At 28.3% G+C, this 24,492-nt stretch overlaps 2 protein-coding genes and 1 long non-coding RNA gene across 3 annotated transcripts; all 3 read left to right on the top strand.

Moving 5' to 3' along the window:
- The first annotated feature begins 325 nt into the window (after positions 1–325).
- Positions 326–2,296, top strand: LOC100576052 (U3 small nucleolar RNA-associated protein 6 homolog). The gene is made up of 4 exons (XM_029490323.1): positions 326–626; positions 710–905; positions 982–1,471; positions 1,706–2,296. The coding sequence occupies exons 1-4, from the start codon at positions 529–531 to the stop codon at positions 1,867–1,869; spliced, it is 948 nt and encodes a 315-aa protein (XP_029346183.1). The 5' UTR covers positions 326–528; the 3' UTR covers positions 1,870–2,296.
- A 16,223-nt stretch (positions 2,297–18,519) lies between these two features.
- LOC100575963 (zinc finger protein ZIC 3) lies at positions 18,520–20,835 on the top strand. Its single transcript, XM_003241301.3, has 3 exons — positions 18,520–18,874; positions 19,850–20,097; positions 20,172–20,835. Exons 2-3 carry the CDS (start codon positions 19,868–19,870, stop codon positions 20,314–20,316), a joined length of 375 nt encoding a protein of 124 aa, XP_003241349.1. The 5' UTR covers positions 18,520–18,874; positions 19,850–19,867; the 3' UTR covers positions 20,317–20,835.
- Positions 20,836–22,686: 1,851 nt separating this feature from the next.
- Positions 22,687–23,127, top strand: LOC115034026. The gene is made up of 2 exons (XR_003839379.1): positions 22,687–22,863; positions 22,948–23,127. It is a non-coding gene; the product is annotated as an uncharacterized LOC115034026 (long non-coding RNA).
- The last annotated feature ends 1,365 nt before the right edge of the window (positions 23,128–24,492 follow it).

Genomic DNA, 24,492 nt, shown 5'->3' with positions numbered 1-24,492 from the left:
TCTAATTCAGAAAAGTATAAGTTCTCCTAGACGTAGATGGCCATTGTTATAATTCCGCTTGCCTTGAAATAAAGATTCATCTTTTAACAATAATTGTAATTTGATTTTTATTGTTTATTGAATTACGACGTAAGAAATAAGCGTTCAGCCGAACCAATTTTATGTGGTTAGTTAATATTGAAGTTAATATTTACTTATTATATCATACTTTAAAGTTATAACAATATCTGTATCCGTTTTTAGTTTTTCTTTGATATTTAATTTTTATACTTTAATAATTTACTTCCATACTCAGTTAAAAATTAAAATAGTATAATATCAAGGTATACATAAATAATATTCTTACCTTTAAATTTGATAATACATTATTTCTATCTAATAGTAAAGCTAACATCACCAAATTGATTTTTTATGAACGCCAATTTAATATGATGTCCATTTGAAAAACATAGTTAACACATAGGGCTGTGTCTTCCTTAAACTAAAATACAGCTTTGTGTTATAATTTTTTTTTTTTTTTACAGATTTATGTCTACTACATTTAATAAGAATCCAAATTATTGGGATACTTTGGCTTTAAATGAACTGTATAAAACTACTTACAGCTATAAAAATATGAATATAATGTAAAAACTTATTTATAAAACTATTAATGCTTAAATTATTTTATTTTATTTTCATTGATGTGTATTGTGTATGTATATTTTAGAAAATGTGTTAGTAGATATAACGCTGCATTGTCAATAGTTGATACAGATGAGATGTGGGATAAGTATTTAACCACTATGATCAAAATAATATCTGATGCTGGTATTACAGAAATGTATAAAATTTGTTTAATTAAAGAATCTATACACTGTGCTCACAAGAAAAATAAATTGAAACCAAATCATTATATTCGTTTGGTAAGGGATTTAAATTGTATTTTTTTAGTTTGTACTTTTAATTTGTATTACTATTTTTTCCACTTTTGTTATTCAGATAAATAATTCAAAAGGTTCAATGACCCTGGACATTATAGATTGGGCCATCGAAGCATATCCAAATGACATGGGTATCTTAGAAGTGAATATAAAATTTAAGCTAACAGATAAAGATGATCTTATTGCTTACGAGTTATTTAAAGCAAATGCTAATAAAGTTTCATCCGCAATGTGGCTTATAATAATTCAATATTTTTCAAATAGACCACAGATAAGGCATATTTTCAACATGGCATTTGGAGATAAATCTGTGTGTTCTAACAAAGTAAAAAAAAAGCTTGCAAATGAGTATTTGTTGTGGTTAAGCAAAAATAAGTCTTTGAATCATGCTCGAAATGCATACTTGTTGTTAAACACAAACAACAGTTGTGATGCAAGTCTGTGCAAGACTTTGGTAACTCTAGAAACCGGACAACAGATAATAGACGTCAGCAAGATTAGACAGCATTTTACATTAGCATGCATGCAGTTTGGTAAAACCGATATCGGTTAGTAAATTATTTCTATATACAGTTCAAGTTCAGAACTGTTGTCGAGGCAATACTATATAGCGGGTATACAAATAGTTGACTCGTAGGGGGCGACAAAGGAGTATTGCCTGACTGTGGCCCGACAGAAACTGTTCGCTGCCAACTATGTTTCTTAACTTGAATAGAGTATAGTCATTTTTGTTTTATTATTGTACGTATATCTGATTACTTTATCTGTAACTTTATCTATAGATTTGTGGATAGAACGAATTAACTTTGAGCTAAAGTATGGGTCACCAAAACTTGTTTCCACAACATATCACCAAGCGTTGACAACATTGAATAATGCGGAGTCTGGTCAATTTGCTGAAATACTGAAGGCGAATTCTACGTTAAATACAATTTGTAACCCTTGATAATAACATAATAATATTTTAATATTTACATTTCAGGATTATATAAAATATACATTATTAGGTATAGTCTGAAGTCTTAAGGCCATTTATTCAAAATAATTATATTTTTAAGCGTTGCTATGAAACTCTTTTATGAATATCATTATCTATTATTTGTAATCCTTTGGATCTTTCTTCAATAGTACTGTTTGTACTATTAAATCTATCTGTTAAAATATTATTACCTAATTATAATGGTGTTAAAATGTTTAAAAATTGCAAAATTTATTGAACGAGTCAAATTTCTTTTTAGTATGTTTGGATATTTTTTCTTTACTGGTATAAAATTATTTTGCTTCACACACTCATTATATTCAAGTATAAGGAATATAATTTCCTCTTCGGATATTATTTTACTGTATCCTTAAAAAATATAAACCTTAACATATAGGTACTTAACAGAGACTAATAATTTAACTGGAGTTTGTAACAACTGACTATGTCGGTTAAATATAAATTAAATTGTTGTAAACATCTGATTTATTGAAATAAATGGGTAAATTCAACTGGTTGTATTCCAATTCAAGTTTTTCATCGACATTTATTTAAAAAAAACTAACATTAGAAAATTTCATATGCCTATAGATAGCTCAACATGAGTTAAAATATTTTGATAAACTTATGGTGTATTGAAAATTCTTATATAAGCATTCAATAAAAATGTTATGTATCTACAGTATCTAGGTATATTTTTAGAGTTAGGTACACCAAAAACCAAAATCAATTTTTTGAAGACCGAGGTTGCGTAAAAATGTTCGTTTTTTCTCATTTATTTATTTATTTTTTTGTTTTACCCGGCACTTTTGAAAACTACTGGGAATGCACCTACTAGATTCACTTTCCCATCTGAAAAGATACACTATAGTTGAAAATCAAAGCATTATTTCGACTAGGTACTAAATCGTGTAACTACACAGACACAAAAAAAACCACAAGATCATTGTACTTTCAAGAAATTCATCACTGCTCAGAAACTAAAATCTTCTATTTTACGTATTTTTAAATATAATATAGGCCGAATATACTTTATTCATATTTGCTCTGATCTTGGAAAACACGATAAAAACCTATTTTTTTTCTACCATGATTTGAGACTACTTATAACTTACTGTGAAGACATATTGTCAAAAATCAAATTAACAAATTAAATTAACAAAAAACAAGTTCAATTATAACATTCAATTTTATGCTATATAATAAATGTATGAATATTGTACACCTGTATAGGTACATGTTACGTTACTACTCACCATAGATTTTAACAATTACTATAACATGACTGACTATTTAGGGTAAATACTTTTTCACATATTTCATGCTGCATTCAGATATATTTCAACTAATATTGATTACATTTTAATGAAAAAAATTAAATAAAAAGTGGTATTAACTATTAATATAGAACTATTTTAAAATGATTAGATTTTCAGTTTTCTTAAAAAATTTCAATACAGAAATAAATACATTTCATATCTTGACAAACAATACTTTTTTTTACTTATTGCAAAAAAGATTCACTTTTTAGATATGGTCACCCTATTTTAGTGTAAAACATCGATTACTAGTTACCATAATTTAATATACTTGATATGACTGCAGTACCATCAACAATTATTATGGTATGGTAGAATAAAATTATTAATCAAATATACAAATATTATAAATGGAATATACTTAATGGAATAATACAATAGCAAAGCATAAACGATTTAATCACTTATTACAAACAAAAATATTAATTCGCACGTGTTGCAAGATCATGTAAAAAAAAATGTACGTCTTGTACAATGCAAACTGCCAATTTAATTTACACATTTATACAAATTTATATAAAACATAATATTGTCAGAATATCTGCAATTGATACGTTCAGTATTCTCACAGCACCATTTTTTTTATTTAAATTAATATTTAAATAATATTATATATCATAATATAATTGATATATCATTTCTATTATAATGAAACGACATCATTATTACTATTGAAATAAATCCTCTTCATTATCAACAGTAAATCGTGAGTTTTTATATTATATTATCATTCTGTGTGTGAATTGCCCCTGTCGTTTCTGCGTGTACTGTGCAAACCAATTTCGCTCTTTACAACAAACGGATCGTTGCGTAAGTCCGCCAGCAACGACTAGGTACGTTATGTGAGACGGTGTCTAGTATCAGTCGGTCAGACGTGTGTATGAAGTTGGCCTACCACCCAGATTAGTAGGCACCATCGAAAAACGTTCAGGCGTGGTAATTCTTTATCGGTTGTCACCGAGTGGTCCTCTCGTCTGCCCCCCATCCACCCCCCCCCCCCACCATGACCGGGCGCATACAATACGTATGTTTATGTACAAGTAATAATAATACAACAAGTTATATGAACATTTTCAATTAATTTATTATTATTTTTTTTTTCAATATCTATATAAATACCCATCAATATGGTTTAAAATAATAAAAATCATTATTGAACACAGGAAATAGCCAATATATGAGCATAACTTAATTGATTTTCATTAAATTATATATGGCAAAATATTAAATATTAAACTATTACCGAGATTATAATTAACTAGCAGTATAATGTCAATACATTTTAAAATTATTCAGAAATTTAATGTGAAAATACACTTTATAATACACTTTAAAATACACTTTTATTTTATCATTTATATAAGTATGTTTATCATTGATTTAAAATATTTTTTTATAACCATAAATTGTTTTTCTAAAAATATTTATTTTACTTTGATTTGTAATTTGAATAATTATAGGTACTTGTATATGTACTGTATTATTAAATTGCCGTTAAAATACGACACCTGCGTGCTGTATTTTATAATTATTACCCATCTGGGCATCTGGCATCTTCTTTTTTCGTTTCAGCTGCGTGGCGTACGAATATCACCCTCTAGCTATATATATTGTATTAATACATACGTATAAGGAATTGAAGAGGAGCAGTACCCAAAACTAACAAAGTAATAAAATACGGTTTTAACTATGGAACTAATTTAATATAATATATATATATAAATTATGTGTCGTCCCGCAACGGAGTCGTACGTTGTTGTCAGACTTCGGCAAGGGAGGAGATCAAACGAAATGCTAAGTGTGGAATCGAAATTAAAAAGTGTGTAAATAACTATAGTAACTTTTTTTATAGTTTTATTTAGAGATGGAGAATTTACGTAAAAAAATATCGGAAAGTTTACCGGTAAATTTTACAGTAAATTTACCAATAATCTGATAAAAATGGTAAAATAGCTAAATCTTAGAGCCATTGTTATTATTTACTATTAGACATTAGTAAATACGATTTGTATTAGGTACTTATGTGTAATGTGTATACACTATACCTACTTGTTAAATCTAGTTGTTTCCAATAATTACAATAATCGACAAATAATTTTAAAAATGTATCTAAATTATCTATTGTTCTGTATATTAGACATTAGTAATTAGTACATTTTATAAAATGTGAATATTTGATTATTCATATTAAATTAATAAATAATTTAAATTAAACTAAACTATCAAAATTCACATAATCTTTATTTCTTTTTAAGTCAAAATATTTAAATTTAGACTTAACTTTTGGATTAACAATTGTATATTATCAATATCATATTATCGTCTTTCTTGGTATCTGCGATCTACCTGTATAAAATGTTTCCTAATTACCTACTGATATTTAATGTTCTAATATATAATAGGGGTGGCAGAATATTGAAACTATTGTCTATAACAAACTATATAAACAATAACAAGTATATCAATATTACAAATGATAGGTAATATCACAGTATAAGTTGATAAAAATGATATTTCTTTGCGATACAGACTAGGCGTTTTTGATTTCATTTGATTAGAGGCCACACAACATTTTTTTTGGTATAAAATAATTTACCAGTAAAAAAAAAATTGGTAAAATTTACGGTAAATTTACAGCAGTCACATCTCTAATTTTTTTCTTCATTAATTGAAAAATTATTTGATGTTACATTGGGAAATAGATAGATAGACATTTAAAATATTTTAAAAGCCGTTTTTACAAGTTTAACTTACAATATTAGTTTTACAATATTTAAAATATTTAAAATCTTATAAAATAAAAATATTTCGAATGATCGATACGTTAAATATTACAAATAGTTATCAAACAATGGTTAATGAAAGTAGGTACAATGTACATATTCTTTTAAGAGAACCATTAACATAGATATGTTGTTTCAAACCGTGATATAAAACAAAATAATATTATTTTTAATGTTTGACAATTATTTAAACGGTTGATTAAGTTTTGTGTTATCGTTTCTCTAACATACATTTTCTTTCTCCGTCGCTATTCTCACTGCCTCCTCATATGAAGTAATATTTCGCGCTTCTAAAATAAGACCAATAGAAGGATTGATGCCTTCCATAAAAACGACAAGTGCTGAAGTTAGCAAAGTTTTAGCTATTACTCGTGATTCAGGTGCTGTTTTTCCTACTGTAAGCGCGCTAGTAAGTTGGTGATAAGTTTGTTGAATGCGATTTGCGAAAGTTTGTATGTTTTCGTCATTACGTTGTCGCATAGATGTCAATTGTTTTTGCAAATAATTAACAGAATGCGAGGGTTGATATATTGTTTTTAAATGATTTTTCAATTGTTCCCAAGTATTAAATTCGTGATACTTAATGTATTCATGCGCACCCCCTCAATGTTAGCTAGAATTGCCTGTAATAATGGTGGTTTAACAGTGTCGGTTACATTGTCAAAAATAAATTCACATTTCGCTATAAAAATGGAAAGTTGACTATCTGTGCCCCCTGAGAATGAAGGTGCCTGCCTAATAGCGGTTTCAAGACCTAAAGTGGCGACCATAGTTATACGTAAATTAACGGGGTTATATGAAACTATTAATACGTGGACTGTCAGACATAAAATTAAGATACTACTTTAAAAATAACTTACACAGTGTTCATGTTAGTAAAGTGAGTATTGGTCTGGTCCTCGTTGAAATGAATTGGAATCCTCTTCTGTGTCACTGTATGCGTTGATCAAAAACTCTGGTTTGGTTGCCTGGTCTGGTCCTTGCTGCAAAAATTGATATCCGAAGTGGCTCGACGATCTAGCTACGAAATTGCTGGCGCGTAGACCAATTATAAATAATTGGGTTTCTGATGTAGTGTTTGTAGTATATCAAGAACGTGGTTTTCGAAGTTCGTCAGTGAGTTCCCAAGTTACTTTTTGATAAATCAAAATTTTCACTTGATACAACCCCACACCTGACACCAAAAAGTTACGTATGTAGTACTCTCGTACTACACTTGTACACTTTAATTATTTAATGACGTGTTTCGATGTACTGTATTGTTGATAATCTGGTAGAGTCACAAAGGTATGTTTTGGAAAGTAGTAAATAAAATCAAGTTTTTATTATACAGTAAGTTTAATAAAATAGCGTAAAATAAAATAATCACAATGTAAAATAAATTCGTACTTTTTAAAATTTGTAGGCAGAGTTCACGCTCGGTACCTGAGAACTACGTGCAGTAAGCGAGTAAAAGTAATTCTAATTCTATGTGCTAATACTTAATTTGGAGAGGATGTGCGGTGGTGGTTAGTTTTCTGCGTCCTTCGGTGACCCCTAGAGTGGTGGTGCCTCTTAGCGGTGGGTAGGGGGGGGGGATATTTGTTGCACATAATATATGAAACCGGCGGCGGCCCAGCCCACCCACAGGATGTTATTGTATTACGATTTTGTTTCCATAAAATTGTTTCAAAAAATATAGTAAATTATTTTAAAAAAATAAACAAATATTTGACACACATACATTGTGTGTAGTTAATATATTATACTGTAGTACATACATATAGTATCATTTCTTGTTCATATGGCTATTCAGTATTGACTAAATATACACATAAACATAATTAATTATAATATATTATTTATCATGGCTATTATTTTTTTTTTATTTATTAAATTAATTATTTCAACAAATTTTGGTTTTTACAACGATTTTATCATTTACAGTTGATTTGGATATTTTGATTTCGGTTTAATGTAGGCCTAATATTATTTTTCCCCAGAAGTGAATAAAACAGGTTTCTGTTCGATTTTGTTTCCCTCGAAATGCGCGTATTTACGACCAGACTTTGATACAGCTGTAGTGTACTTACGCCCGACAAACACAAAACCCGAAACACGAAATTTCTGATAATATTATATTATTTCCTTCTGAATTAAATCGCCGAACGAGACTGGAATTGTACCAAATTTATCACCGGGAAAACCATTATTATTAGGCTTTACTATTATTATTACATACTAACATCGACGATCGTCGTAATTTAAATTTTTTGTACGGAAAATGTCGAAAAATGCTCTAAAAATAGCTGAAAACGTCCATAAAAAAATTATTTTACAGCTATAATGCGCTTAAAAGTTTACATATAAAATTATGTTTTATTATTTACCCACCTAATTTCTAATTCAAAGTACTTAAATTTAAAATTATTTACTAAGCCACATTAAACCTATTAATATAATGTGTCAAAAAATCAATTTAATAAATTATCTTTATATAATGTTATAAATCAGTCGTAGAATTTACATAATATATGTATCAAAACTATCAAAATCACCAACAAATGTTAAAAAATAAAAATAGGTATCTGTTTTATTTTCATGCAAATGAAAAACTCTAAAACTAATGACCGTAAATATTTAACAATGAAACGTTAACGCAATACTTTAACTATGTCTAAGTACTTTACCTAGTAGCTGGTAAAAAAAAAAAAATCTTCTTTAAATGTGTTGTTTAAGTTTACGTTGTTGTAATATTAATATATGTATAATTAATAGAGACACGTCTGCAACATTTTGGGATACGTTTGATAACGACAACATAAACCAAATGCCAAGAAAAAAAAACATTTGTGGAGAGAAGTAATTTAGTTTCGAAAATGATTTTAAACACATAATAAATCGTGATCAACAAAAAATTTGCGACTGCATACAAAATACAACACATAAAATCCATAAATATATTATAGGTAAAGGTTATATAGTCCGGCTGGCCAGACCATCTTATACCATCACATTTTAAGAACCTCACTATTTGAAATTTGCACATTGCTCTGAATTATTATTACGCTTATATTATAGCTCTATTAGGTGTCTCGTATTAATATTGCTAAGCCACGTATATTGTTTGTTAGCAGCTGAAATAGACAATAATTGCTATATATTATATTGTTGTATCTTCTGAGCCAATCAGTCTAACATTTATATTTGACGACATTACATACACTTAGAGTTGTTGTAATTATTTTTACGTGTAAAATTTAAATTTGTAATTGACACGGCGACTCAATATACAACCTTTCCGCCATATTTTAAAATATCGCAAAATTATATTATATTAAACGAAGAATACCGATTTTTGTTATTTTGTTGTAATTTAAAAATATTATTCGTTTTTAGGTACTTCGGTAGTTCAGTATAATATTATTATATTGTATACACACAGAAACAATTATATTTTCAAATTCCATATTTTTGGTGAGAATTAATTCAACTAGCTACTGTTGTATCACTTTTGTCTAATATTAAAATAAATTACATTAATTACATTCATAATATTACTATCATAAAATATAATTAGTACTATTATAGGCCGACAATATAATATTATTCGTGTGTAATGATTGTATATGAGTGAATTTTAATTCAACACATACATTACAGCGGCCTCTCTAGATCAGGACCCAGACAGCATTTTGTAATGATAATATTATAAGAGTATTATAATAAGGTTATACTAATATTATTCGTTATTATAATGTTATAATAATATTATTAAACAAAAAAATGCTGTCTGGGGAGTTGTAAATACGGTCATCATCGTAATGTTATGTTGCCCGCGAGTACAATATATTATAATATTTGTATACAAATTACGAATTAAGATAGTATGAACTACAACTGTGGATTAAAACTGTGGTTCGTTTGTAGATACCTTGTTAAATTCATAAACCTAACAATTATTAACTTAAATAAACTAAATTTGACATGACTTCCGTACCGCCGGACCTACCCATAACTCTATTACCTATATAAGATGTTACGCTGACAATGTAAAATCAGCCACTTGAAGTGCATAATAATACTATAATACTGCCGATGGCTTGAAATCGGCAAGATCATTCTTAAAAAAACTATAACACATAATTCAATAAAAATAAATGTGTTATATCTATGATCTTACATAAAACCCTGTAAATATAATATAACCTAATTGTAATAATAAATTATGTGTTCAAAAAAGTATAAAAAAAAAATCGAAAGTTATGAAATTATATTAATTTTTTTAGTTATATATTTATGTTACATTTTTATACATTTTGGCAACTATGGCCGGGGTGGCGCTCTGAATTACACGTAATTTCATTTTTCCTGCATGTGCACTTTTTTGATGTGCAATTCGTACGGCAGCTGGTACAACTTCAATATCCTTGCCCGGTCACAACTGACCTGTTTATATAGGCACTACTATTTCTAATTATGTCATAATAATGTCTTATTGAAGTCATGCATTCGGAAGAAAAAAGTCTGCCTAGTTCACGTAATTAACAATAAAAATTTGCCGATTTCGTGAATTTGGTAACCAAGTCGGTGATTTCACGTTTTCGGAAACTTTTCTACGTACATACGTAGATACCTATACTCATACAAAAATGCAATGCTTGTTAAGCTTCTATCATTTTATACGTATGCACGTAACTATATAATATAATATATTTACGTTATAATATAATATTTTTAAGAGGACGTGATACCGGCATGTGTTGTCTCTGTCTTACAAGTGCGTAACATAGCAAATTTTACGCTCAGCAGAACACGTGTAGCTCGGTTAATTTAAGAATTAAGAGTGAATTGACCTCTTATAAAATCTAAAGATAAGATTATTATCTAGGTAACCTCATATGCTTTTTAGTATGTTTTAATTTTAACGCGAGTTATGAGTATTTTAAAATTGTAAATTTAAAATATACTAAAAATCATACGAGGTTATCTAGATAATAATCTTATCTGTGGATTTTATAAGATTTCAATTCACTCTTTCTTAAATTAACCGAGCTACACGTGTTCTGCCGAATAATTATTATTCCTATAACTTGTTGCCCAATTCCAGGAATTTTGTTTGGCTTGCTATTTTGCTGAAACGTTATGTCGTTATATAATAACATACGACAATCGTTATTCAAAAATAAATAATTTTTAATGAGCATACTGCTCGTGCACACTACACGAATAAACCGATTATTTCCCCATTGTCATAATGTTATTAAATGTATTATTTTTTAGACATAATTAAACTGTTTTGATTTAGGTAGGTTTTAAAGTAAAAAAAAATACTTTTCGTTTAAATACGACTGGAAACCAAACATTTTATCGTTTATACGAATCAATTAAATCTTATACTAATTTTTTAATAGGTAGCTATATACTTGATTTTATTTTAACGTTTATTAACGCTATTGATTAGCAATATTTAATAGACCGTATCTAACTAGGCGTATCTAATAACGTCTGATTAACCAAATGTTAACAAAATATTTATCAAAGAATAAAAAATAAATAAAGATTGTGTTATACATCGTTCTACTCAGAATCTGAAATTATACAAAAAAAAATATATTTATTTACTTAAATTTCATTTTTCGCAATAAAAGTATACTACTAGCTTCAATATACCTAGGTATACTAAATATGTGGTAATCAAACTAAAAATCTCCGGACTACAATATTAGTTTAAATTACTCACAAATACATACAAACTATTGAGCAAATATTTTTTAAACGCTATAATTATAGTATATTACTTTATAATTATTTAATTACAAATACATACTTATATTAAAGGTGAACATAATTTATATATCATTGAAAAAATTAAAATTCAAGTAGAGATTAAAGAAAATTAATTTAAACCCAATATATGTTCAAAATTTAAATATATATAGGTATGTAGATACCTTATTGAATACAATTTAACTTATTTCTTAATATTAAATATTGTGTCTAAAAATTATAATATAAATTTTATATTATAATTTTTAGACATTAACAATAATATGTTTTAGATTCTGAGTGAAACGATGAATGTATTGATTTTACAATGATGTGTGATTTTTTTTTTGTCTGTCATCACGATTTGGGGCAGTAAAACTGCTTCGATTTTCTTCAACAGTATCATGTTCGATGGGAAAGTGAATCTAGTTGGTGCATTCGAAAGGTCAAATTTTAAAATTCTCAATGTTTTTCAAAAGCGCTGGAAAAAACAACATAAAAATTGTTCGGTTTTGCTTTTTGGTGTAACTCTAAAACAAATAAACGTATACATGAAATTTTTGCTGTTTGTTTATATTTCCATTCTCTATACATGATAAAATATTTAAAATATTTTGATTTGTTTTGAAGTGTTTGGGGACATTATCAGTTTCCAATTTTGTTAGTTTTTTTTTTTCTATGAATGTCAATAAAACTTTATTTCTTGAGTAAAAAAAATTGAAAATTAAATACAAGGCTCCTACTACATTGTTACAATTACATTTGAAAAATATTAAAAATCTTTAGTCACAGTTTTTTTTTATTAGCATTTAAAGTTCAAAAATTAACAAAATATGGAAAAATCACGATAATTTATTAGCAAATTATTTTGAGTTAAGAATTCGTAAAAAAATTTATTTTTAAATCCAAAATTTTAAAATGTAATACAAGATTATTCTTTATAAGATTATCTACCTTAATAAAAAAAAAAAATATCTATAGAAAGTCAAATTAAATTTTTATGAGCGTTTGAAATTCAATTTTTTACAACATTGGATATTCACTCGATTTCATATGTAGCAATTTTCTTACTTTGTTGTTATTCAAAAACGAATAACAGTAGATACATGAAAAATTCACTGAAAGTTTATTTTATCAATCCTTCTACATGAAAAAATTTTCTAAATATTTTGACTTGTTTTTTGCTGTTTACGGATAATTTAATATTCAAATTTTTTTTTTATTGTCTTTTTCTATGAATATCAATAAACTTTTATCTGTTTGGCCAAAAAGTGTAAAAATCATATACCTACAAGGCTACTAATATATTGTTACAATAGCAGTTGAAAAATATTCAAAATACATTGGCACATTTTTTTTTTTATAAACATTTAAAGATCGAATTTTGACAAAATGTATCCAATTTAAAATTTAATAATTATTTTGTAGTTAAAATTTTTAAAATGTTCAACTTTTATATCTAAGGATTGGAAATTTAAAACAAGATAACACGTAAGTAGTTAATTCTGTTACCAAAAAATCTAAAAAATGCATAAGTACAGTTTATTTTTATAGTTATTTTAAGTTAAAATTTGGACGAAATTACATATTAAAAAAAAACCTAGAATAACTTTATCAGTTATTTTGTTGTGATTGTATAATATTATTCCTGGGTACTTGAAACTTCTAAAGTATACTATTATATATCTATATCACGGTTTGTTGTTGATGTATAACGCGTTATAAGTACCTAATGGATATTGTGATATGAATAATTTGGAATATATGTATTATAGGTACCTATTATAGGCCAATTTTTTTTTTCTTTAATACCATAAATTAGTGTATAATATTATGTCTTATACCTAGACTGACATACCGTCTCCGCTCGAAATCGTTTTTCTTATGCAATGATATTATATCATTGAATTCAAATTTAATACCATCCATCTAACAGTGAACCACTTTTAGATTCTCTGTGGAACAATGAATGTATTGATTTTATAATTATGTGTGTTTTTTTTAAATTTTTAAATTTTTTTTTTGTGTTTGTCATCACCTTTTAGGACAGTGAAAGTGCTTGGATTTTCTTCAACAGTATCTTTTCTGATAAGAAAGTAAATCTAGTTGGTATTTTGAGGGGTCAAAAGTAAAATTTTCCCAGTTTTTTTTGTTATTCAGATCTTTGGTAGAATTCTAATAAATTATTAGTTATAATTATAATTTGCTTAATTTGATTTAAATTGTTTTAATAGGTACTTCATGGCTCATCGGCCATCGCTCATTATAGCAATTTCTAAAATAATAAAAATTATCAGTTAAAAATTGTACATATTTAAATATTTAATACACTCAATTCAAATTTTTTTCTTTCATAATATCCTGCATTTGAGAGCATAATAATATATGCCATATTTTGATGCTTCGTATGACATAATAGACACCACCCTAATTTTTAATACCTAATAATATAATAATTGCATTATTTTTTATCAAAAACTAATAAATGTATAATATTGTGCTATTCCTCGTAATACTACGTTATCATGTTATAAATTGCCACCCAATACGGTCTCACGTGCCTAAAAAATAAATTTATAACCAAAAAATTTAATAAAATTAAAAAATAAAATATGTGTACCAGATTCGTTGTCTCTGTGAGTCTAATGTTATGAAATGTTATCTATGAAAATTGTTATCATCGTCACAATCAGGGACGGATATAGAAATATGGGGGCTCTGGGCCCACCCTTAAAAGTAGATATTTTTTTCGATTACATAATATATTTAATAACCAGAATTTTGGTTATGAAAAAACAATGATTTGTTGTCATTATTTTGATTTTAACTATATTATTATTATTATACCTATTAGTCCGTTTCGTTATTTCATGACGCATTTCGTGTGCCTTTGTGTTGTACGTTAAAACGGTGTATATAGAAGTGGTTTTCAATCTTGTTGGGTGCACGGCTTTTTTTTTATTTTGAAATCAAATATACGGATCCCATAAGATAATTTAAAATAAACAAATTTAAATTATTTAATTGACGAATTAAAATATTTATTTGATGACAAAATCTGTCGGTCTTCCGATCTTAAACACGCACACATACACATGCGCGCAATTCGGTCAGAGAGCGAAAATTCACAAATAGGTATAATAATAATATAGTTAAAATCATAATGAGAGGCGTTGTTAAAGTTTGAATGTCGATTCGATACGGGCGCCAAAACTATGGGCCTGCGGCATAGAACTATAACCATAAACCACTATTTAAGATAAGTATGGTTGCCCAACGAGCTATGAGAAGACGGCATACGATTTAAATCTTGCTTCCCGGTGATAGCACTTCTAGTGGAATATTTTATAATTTATAATTTAATACTTTCATTTTATATTTTATTTTATATAAGTACAACATAACAATTTGTATTAGTTTACATTTTAACCGATAGTTAACAGTCGCAAATCACGTGACTTTTGTATTTAAATTGTATGCCGTGCGATAACAATTTTCTAATGGTTCGTTGGACACCCATACTATCTTAAATCGTGCCATAAACATACGTAGGTAGGCAGTCTATGGGTATATAGCTGGCGATCACAAAACTGGCCGGTGGGCGGTAGTAAGCAAAACACCAAGCTTTTCGATACCTGACAGACAAAAAGAAAAGTCTTCGCGTTTTATTAGGAAATTAGTATAGTATTATTATAATATATAAGTTTATTACAGTTATATTATAATAGCAACGCGTTTTCTTGAAAATCTCATACATATATTATATATTATGTTCTCACCGTATTTTAAAATATAGTTTCAGCACGTAAATGCGCGTCCAGATATTGAAAACAATTGATGTAAACCGACCCTGTGACAATCCCCTAAAATTTGATTGTGGAATTCTCGGTAAGCTCTTGGTTTTTTGTCAGTTTCGTCGTCTCGCCAAAATATAAATCGACGTGACGGTTTGAGTAGGTAGTTATAATATAAATATATAATATACAATCAGGGGCGGACTGGCTCCCCCAGAGCGGCCCGGGAATTTTTTTCAAGCGGCCCATCACCCATAAACCATTGTGGAATTGTCAAAGGTCTTTTTTTGTGACATCGACGGCGGTGCCGGAACTGCTATAGCAGTCACTATTGACATATCGTTTGAGAGGATGTCAGCGCACTATTCGTTTTTTCTCTCTGGCCCACGCGCAACATAGACAAAACGCGTTTACGCAAAATCGTTTTTTCTATGCGTTTAAGTAATCTTAGAGTAAAGTCACCTATTACAAAAAAGATAGGGAATAATATTTTTGAGGGAATGACATATCGATTTTATATTTTATTATTATTTGATTTTGTATTCCACTTTCAAAATAAATAAAAAAATGTTGTAAATTTAAATGATGTTTAAATTGTTTTGATACAATATTTAGACAAATCGATATTATGTCATTCCCACAAAAGTATTATTCTCTATCTTTTTTGTAATAGGTGACTTTACTCTAAGATTACTTAAACGCATGGAAAAATGATTTTGCGTAAATGCGTTTTGTCTATGTTGTGCGTGGGCCAGAGAGAGAAAATGAATAGTGTGCTGACATCCTCTTAAGGTCTAATCGTATACACTATTACAGTGTCATTATTATGGAAAATATTAATATTATTATATTATAATTAATTAATATATTTTATAAATATATTTATTAAAAGGTAAATAAATTGAACGTTCAATCAAATTCATTAAAAATATAAACGTCGTTCACGTTCACATTCTATTTGAAAAAAACGAGTAATGTTCACTATATTATATGAACGTCAATGCGTAAAGTGCGTTCATGAACGACGTTCTTTCCAAACATTGATATATTTTTATATAGTTATTTCTAATAAATTAATGATAATTAGGTAAGTACCATAAAATAGGGTGAATAGAAACAAATACAAATGTAAAATTGTGTAACTTTGATGTTCACCCTATGTGCTATCAATAGCCAATAGGTATATTTATTTTATATTATTAATCGTCAACCAGTAAGTACAAAATTATATTTTTCTTCTTTGACTTACGCAAACACTATAATAAGCTACATAGATATCAAAATTGCTTTTACTCTTTATAGTCTTCAATAAAACAGTATTGAACATATACTATTTATAGTGTTTAGTTATCCATCATTTTAAAAAAAAAACACTGAAGAATAAAAATATTTGAAATTTCCCATATAAACTTTAAAGTTTTTCTCTTTTTATTTCTGAAGAACCTCAGCATATAATATACTTCAATAGTAAGTTATCATGTAAATAAAATTATAATTTATATTATAGTCATAATTAATATACATAAATTATAATTGAATAACATAAATAACAAAAGGTAGAGTTAAATTATTAACAATCTAAAAATGTTATATTATCCGAATGTTCATCCAAAGCTTTGGTTTTTATCAGCATTTTTATTCAAATACTTTAGAAAAAATATAAAAATATGTGGTCTTACAGAAACGTAACAGTATGAAGAATTAAATTTAAAACGACAAAGCATTATTCAGGAAATTAGGAAAATTTATTTGTGAATACAACACACGGTGGGATTCAACATTTAAATAGCTAACCCCGATAGGCCACTAAAACTAATAATTCTATTATTTGTTTTTATTATTATTTTAAACCATTTAATCAATGTTTAATAATAATTGTACCTATACAGATTATAATTGGGACTTTTAACAATAACTTTACTATAGATTATAATATAATATTATTTAAAAATTGATTTGACTTGTCTTTAAAAAGCTGAGGTTATGATTGTTTACATTACTTTGAAAGTCATCTTTCCACTTGACGATACAAAATACCAATGAACTAATATTTATAAATTATATTTTATATAATATCAATAATATCACAGACAACAGTCTTGTTAATAGCGGAGGAAAACAGTATATTTTTAAATAATATAACAATACAAATTAATAATACCTGCAGGCGGCAGTGAAATTTCTATTTATATAAATACCTACTGTTTCTTAGAACATCAAAATATAATTTTAGGTACGATTATTTTCGTATTGACGTATTATTTATGTTATATTCTATAAATTTTAAATAGACCAAAAACTATTATTGTAATCTAAAAATCGTAATAAGTTAACTTGTACAACCAAATTGTCCGGCCCTAGCCGGTCGGCCCCATAATTAGATTATTCGACCGGCCCATCGGGAAATTTCCCGATCACCCGATCTGCCAGTCCGCCCCTGTATTCAATTATAAGGCCGGCGCCGCATCTCTGTCGCTGTATTCCTATAATATACCGGGCAATTATTTTATCATAGAACACTCATTATTTCAGAAAGTGTACATTTTTTTGAAAATATTTTTTTACATAGTTTCAAGTCGCTTATAAAACAATGTTTTTCTTAAAAAATTATATTTTTAAATATTTTTTATCCTTATAATTTTTTAAGTTTTTTAATTGTTTGAATGACAACATTGGGTTTTAATTTTATATTCCAAAGCAGAATATTTTTCTTAGTATTTTGATACATGAAAATCGAATTTCGGGTGAGTAGTTTATGAGTTATAAATATTCAAAGTTTAATGAGCGGAGTGGAGTGGTACGGGGCTAACCCGCGAAATGTTTATCCACTTCACCGCTCATCTATGCATGGGTAATATAACTATTATTCTTAGAAATTCAAAAAAATAATAATTAGCTCTAACATGGACAATTTTCATTAAAAATGATTGTAAAGAAAAATAAATATATTGGTTTTCCACGAAGATACGGGACTTCTAGGACATACTGTACAGCAGCGACGGGTCAACGCTTTTTTCAACCGCCACCGCCAAGACACCGACGCTCACCCACCGCGCCACCACCGAATCCTACCGCGCCGCATAGTATATGACGGGTCAGGAAGGGAAGGGAAGTCGCGCAAACCGAGTACCGAACGCCGGCGGCCCCTCTATCGTTTTCCAGCCGTCCGACTCGTGGCTTGCCAGTTCTCTTCCGATCACTGCAGTTATAAGCATTCCACCACAGCGGAAGAGCCACGACACCTTCTCCTGCAACCACACACACAGCGACCGCGGTACGAGACAGTACGACAGTACGAGCACAGTTCCAACGCCGCAGCCGTCTCAAGGTAAGAACTTCGGTTATCTACTATAATATAACCCTGATAAGCACTGGAATTCATCTTGTCAAGTCTGATTTGATATTTTAAAATTTCTGGAAATTTTGTTGTACTTTGTCGAACATTGTTGAAAGTACTTAAAATAATAAATAATATAATAATATTGTAACGCCCATGATAGTGACACACACTTCGGAACGAACCTACTTTACCAGACACCCTTTTTTTCATTTTTTTTTTTTTTCAAAATACGTGGTTTTTTATGCCAAACACAAAAGTGTCTGAAAAAAATTCCGGAAACTTGCCGATCAAATGTTATGGCAATTCGAAGTTGCAGTGATTTAGCGTGTATAGGCAATCGTCACTACCCTCCTCGGCGCAGTTGCTCTGCTCCGCAAATCGAAAATATTCCCCTATTTGTTGTGTAAACCACCTCAGGTAAACCTCGGTTTTCTCCAATATTGTTTCTAAGTACATTTATTGCCAGCGTGGTCATCCACTCATCCATTCAAAAGGTATAATTTATAATATCGACAACTTTGAATTACCATAACTTTTGAACGGTGAAAATCCGGAAAGTTAAATATAAATTATGATTTATTATAACTCATAACTCATAAGTTAATAGTCATAACATTTCAATTTACTGATGAGGTGGGCTGAAGTAGGATTAAACGTTGTGTTGACACCAGCTTTTTATATTTTTAAAATTTTTTCGCAATAGTAATTCTGACAATCATGAGGGAAGGACATGGCTTCAAAATAGGGATCCGGTAACTTTTGGTTCTGGGAAAAAAACTTATAATTTACCCATTACTGTGAGTTGTAGCTTATCGACGCCTACTATATAGCAGAGCTATTACCTAGTTGGTGTCTGTTTATAATATTGTTTCATTTGTTTAGATACTATTCTATAAAAAATATATATATTTTAAGCAATTATTTCATCCTAAATACTTTTAAAGTTTTAACATTTGTCAACAGAATACCTGTACTATAAAGATGGCAAAAAAACCACCAAAGGAGAACATAATTCCACCCATCGCACCAAGAGAAAGGCCATATTGTCCTCGCACGATGGTTCGATACGATAAATCATTGGAACCCTACCCTACAAAGTGGGTGTGTAGGATGTGTCTAAAAATGCTTTTGAGTAAAGAAGCTGTTAAGAATCATCTGATCAATTGTAACGCACGATCAAGCCAAAACCAAGCTAACCAAGCTCCACCTAGGTAATAGTTCATCTAGTCTTATTTTTTTATTAATTATAATAGTTAAATAGTCAATTTATTTTTATTTTGTTCAGTAATAAAGATACTCCTTACATATGCAAGTATTGCGACAAGGTATTTTCAAGGAGACTTCCCCTAAAGAGGCATTTGGAAGTACATGAAAAAGCCGACTCAACTCAGAACAATCTGAAAACGAAAGGACATGATAATAACGACTAACCTGATGAATAAAATAAATTCAATAACATTGATTTAATTTTATTTAATTTTATTAGTATTAGTTTTGATTTTGTGTTAGATATTATTTTATTTTGACAATTCTAACACTTAGTTAGAGGACTTGTCAGGGACATTTATACAATAGACCCTAAGATATCCAAATTTTTGTACTACTTGAATAATCTTAAATCGGTAAAATCTAATTAAAAAATAAATGCTCGAAAAACTATCACTAATTAATAATTATACTTCTACCAATAACGCATAATATAAATTAAAAAACAATAAGTACATATAAATATGTTTTTTTATTACTGTGAACAAAATTAAGTTATTATAAGTTAATTTATATATTAATTTACTCAAATTTACTCAACATTAATAGCTACATTTTCAGCAATATTTTAACTAGAATTAGTTGAAGTTATCAAAAAAAAAAAAATCGTGGTATCAATTAATAATATAAATGTACAATCGGTTCCTTTAATGTTGTAAATATATTATACCAGTGATATTTTTTCATTTATAAAACTCATTTAATGTGTACAAAATGCATATAAATAAACTGTATAATTGATGGTATTGAATTTGAATTGAATGACATAATATCATTGTATAAGAAAAACGACTCTGAGCGGAGACGGTACCTATGTCAGTCTAGGTATAAGACATATTATATACTTATCAACTTTGTTGGCAATAGATAACTAAAAAATTATCTTCATAAGATAAGATAATCTTAACAAAATATTATCTAGATAAAAATAAAGATAACATAAATGTAATTTATCTAGATTAAGATAAATACATTACAATACATTTATCTAGATAAATATCATTTTTTTACACTTATTTTTATTTTTTTTTAGTTTTTTTGTAATATTAGATTTATATCAATATAAGGACATAATATTTATAATAACAACGGATTGAGCCTTTGAAATACAGTTCTACGAAGTTAATTTTAATTTATTTTTAAAATGGATCGGGAAATAAACCTATACCTGATTAATTTTAATATTCTCAATAGGGGTAGTAGAGAACGATGCATAGTGCAAGCCCGCATGCAGGTTCTCTTATTATCGTAATACCGTCGTTGGCAATAATAACAAGAAATATATTCTTCTAATTTTATAAATAATTTATATTATATTAGAATTTTAGTAACATTGGTTTTATAATTTTGTAGGGACACTAGATTATTTATCTAGAAAAGCCCATTTTTTATCTAAGCTAAACATTAGATAAATCGTAACATAATTATCTACTATCTAAATACTTTAAAAGAAAATATATTTCAAAAAATCTTATCTAGATAATTCCCAACACTGATAATCAATGGTATTACAAAAAAAAATTTACCTATAATAAATTGCAAATTATACATGTCACAATATCCATTAGGTACTTATAACGCGTTATACATCAACAACAAACCATGGCACTATTATAGATATATAATAATATACTCAAGAAGTTTCAAATATACCCAGGATAATAATATTATACAATCACAACAAAATAACTAAAATAGTTATTCTAGTTTTTTTTATATGTAATTTTGTCCAAATTTAAACTTAAAATTATTAAAAAAACTATTGAGGATTTACGCCGAACTTTTTTTTTATTTCCACCAATGACAACTTACGAGGAACGTTGTAGGCGTATGACATTCTCGAGTTATTGGGCAGAGCGAAAATTTTTTTTATCGACATAAATTATGAAAAAACTAAAAAAATCGAACTTTCATATGTATGTGAATACCTCGACACGAATCTAAAAATTTTGAAAATGTTACGGTTTTAAATTCTAATATAAACAATCAGTGAAAATTGCATGTATCTACAGACATTTATTTTAGAGTAACACCACTTACACGAAAAACCAAAACCGATATTAGGTACTTACGTAAAAACTGACGTTTACCTAAATTTTTTTTTGTTTTTCCAGGCGCTTTTGGCGACTAGGTAGGTACTGTTCATTCCGACATGCCTTATGCACCTACTAGATTCACTTTCCACACAGGAAAAGATGAAAAGCGAAGCATTATTTCGACTACTTATCATGTACACTTTTCCAAATAATAAAAATGTATTACGCAGAACAAACATTTACTAATAGTTTCAATATAGTTCGATTCACTCTAATTTTTAAACTAACGATGCTAAATGTGATCTGCTCATCGTACATTTTCTATATAAGACGGAGACAATAAAATGCCCGTGTTACTTCTTAAATCGTGGAGGTGCATCGTTCAAAAATTTAATGCCCGCGATTCTGTCTTATCACTATGTAGGTACCACAAAATAGTAATAATTGTTATCAAATAAATAACAACATGATATTATTATTTTTTCGTGTGCCGACTTTAAATTTGAATCACTCCCGAATCGCGATTATTTGAAATTCCAACATAAAAATACAGACTACAGAACAGTCGTGCATAGTTCTATTCATACAATTAATATAAAATCGCCGTGGATAAGTGTATTCTTTTCAGTAAAACATCCAAAGTGTCGCCTCGCCAAATTACGTACATTTTCATTTGTAAGTATTATTTTCTAGTTGTAATGATTATATTTCTTAATAATATGGAGTCAGTCTAATTTGCTAATTTGTTCACAAATATAGATTTCCAAAAAAACAATGAAATAGAAGGAAATAATGGCTAAGAATGTTCGAATTAAATGATTGCCCCAATAATTTCTACCTGACATGGAATCTGCGGTATGTAATCATTTCACAATTATTAATGGTAAACAAAGCTCAGTAAATTAGTAAACACGGTCAGAGGCTGTCTCAAAACATAATCCAAAGCACTTGTCTGGGATAGAGAAGTAAAACAAATGTTGGTGATTCACAGGAATATTAGTACTACCTACTCTGCGAACGACTAGTAAATATTTTGGCCTTTAAGTTTGATTATAACATTATGTCATATCACTCTAATATTATATTAAGACTAACGTTACAAGACTGGATCTACTGTACTCACATTTGCGCGTTGCTCGTTGTCCAAAGATAGAAGCCAAATGCTACACTGACATAATATTTTTAACAAAGTTTTAATTTTTAGGTAACACAATTTTGCTGAGCACGAATCCAATTTTAATAACGCGGCGGGCTTCAACATATTTATATTGCAAAGAAACACAGAACTAGTTTGGACATTGGTATCTTTTCTGAAGGGAAAGTGCATCTAGTTGGATGCGTTAAACAGGTAAAGATTGAATGTTCCCAGTTGTTTTCAAATGAGTAGGGAAAAACAAAAAGATTATATTTTTGACAAAAGCCGATATTGTTATTTTTGGTGTAACTAATAAAATACCTAGGTGTAGATACATGATTTGTTCGTCCGAATGTTCCTATTAGCATTTTCTATACAATTTTTAAAACAATTTCACTCTTTTTGAGCTCGTTATGGGGATAATACATTTTTATATAATCGAATAGTTTTGTTTTTAATATTATTGTCAAGAAAAAGTGTCAAAGAATTTGAAAATGTAATACGGGCATCCTGTTATAGTTTCTATAATATCTGTTCACAAATATAAGAGATACATGGCAACCATTTTTCATGAGCATTTAAAGTTCATCTAAATTCATCAACAATTTGGAAATTATTTTGTATTTAAAAGTGTATTAAATGTTCAATTGTATATGTTTTAGCTTATGCTTATATTAAAAACTGTTAAAAATTGATCATAGTCATATTAATTACCAAATTGAATTAAATATGTAAATTATTGTTTTACAGGTTGTCATACCCGTTCCCATTAGCAACGAGGAGAGACAAACTTCTTTGAAAAAACATTATGCAATTACCAAAAAGCTTCAGTGGCTGTCATTAAAATTCTTCAACTGTCGACAATGCACATAATTGATGAAGACTTTTAAACTAGGTATATTCTGATAGGTACCTATTTCCTTTAATTTGTGTACTTATTTTACCTATTTTTCCCCCCACCACCCATCAGAAAGTGATTATTTAGTTTATTTAACCAAAGAAAACTATACCTACACACTGTGTTTGTAAATAAAATTATTTTGTCAATGACTAATTTAAGAGAACTTTATTTTCAAATTTTATTATAAAAAATAAAAGTAGGTGCCTATTTAAAATCTTAATGAACTATACCATCATGCTTTTCATATTTGTCGTATCGATAGTCTATG

Source organism: Acyrthosiphon pisum, chromosome A2 (assembly GCF_005508785.2).
Source record: "Acyrthosiphon pisum isolate AL4f chromosome A2, pea_aphid_22Mar2018_4r6ur, whole genome shotgun sequence".
Classification (NCBI taxonomy): domain Eukaryota; kingdom Metazoa; phylum Arthropoda; class Insecta; order Hemiptera; family Aphididae; genus Acyrthosiphon; species Acyrthosiphon pisum.
This window is presented reverse-complemented; position numbering and strand designations above follow the sequence as displayed.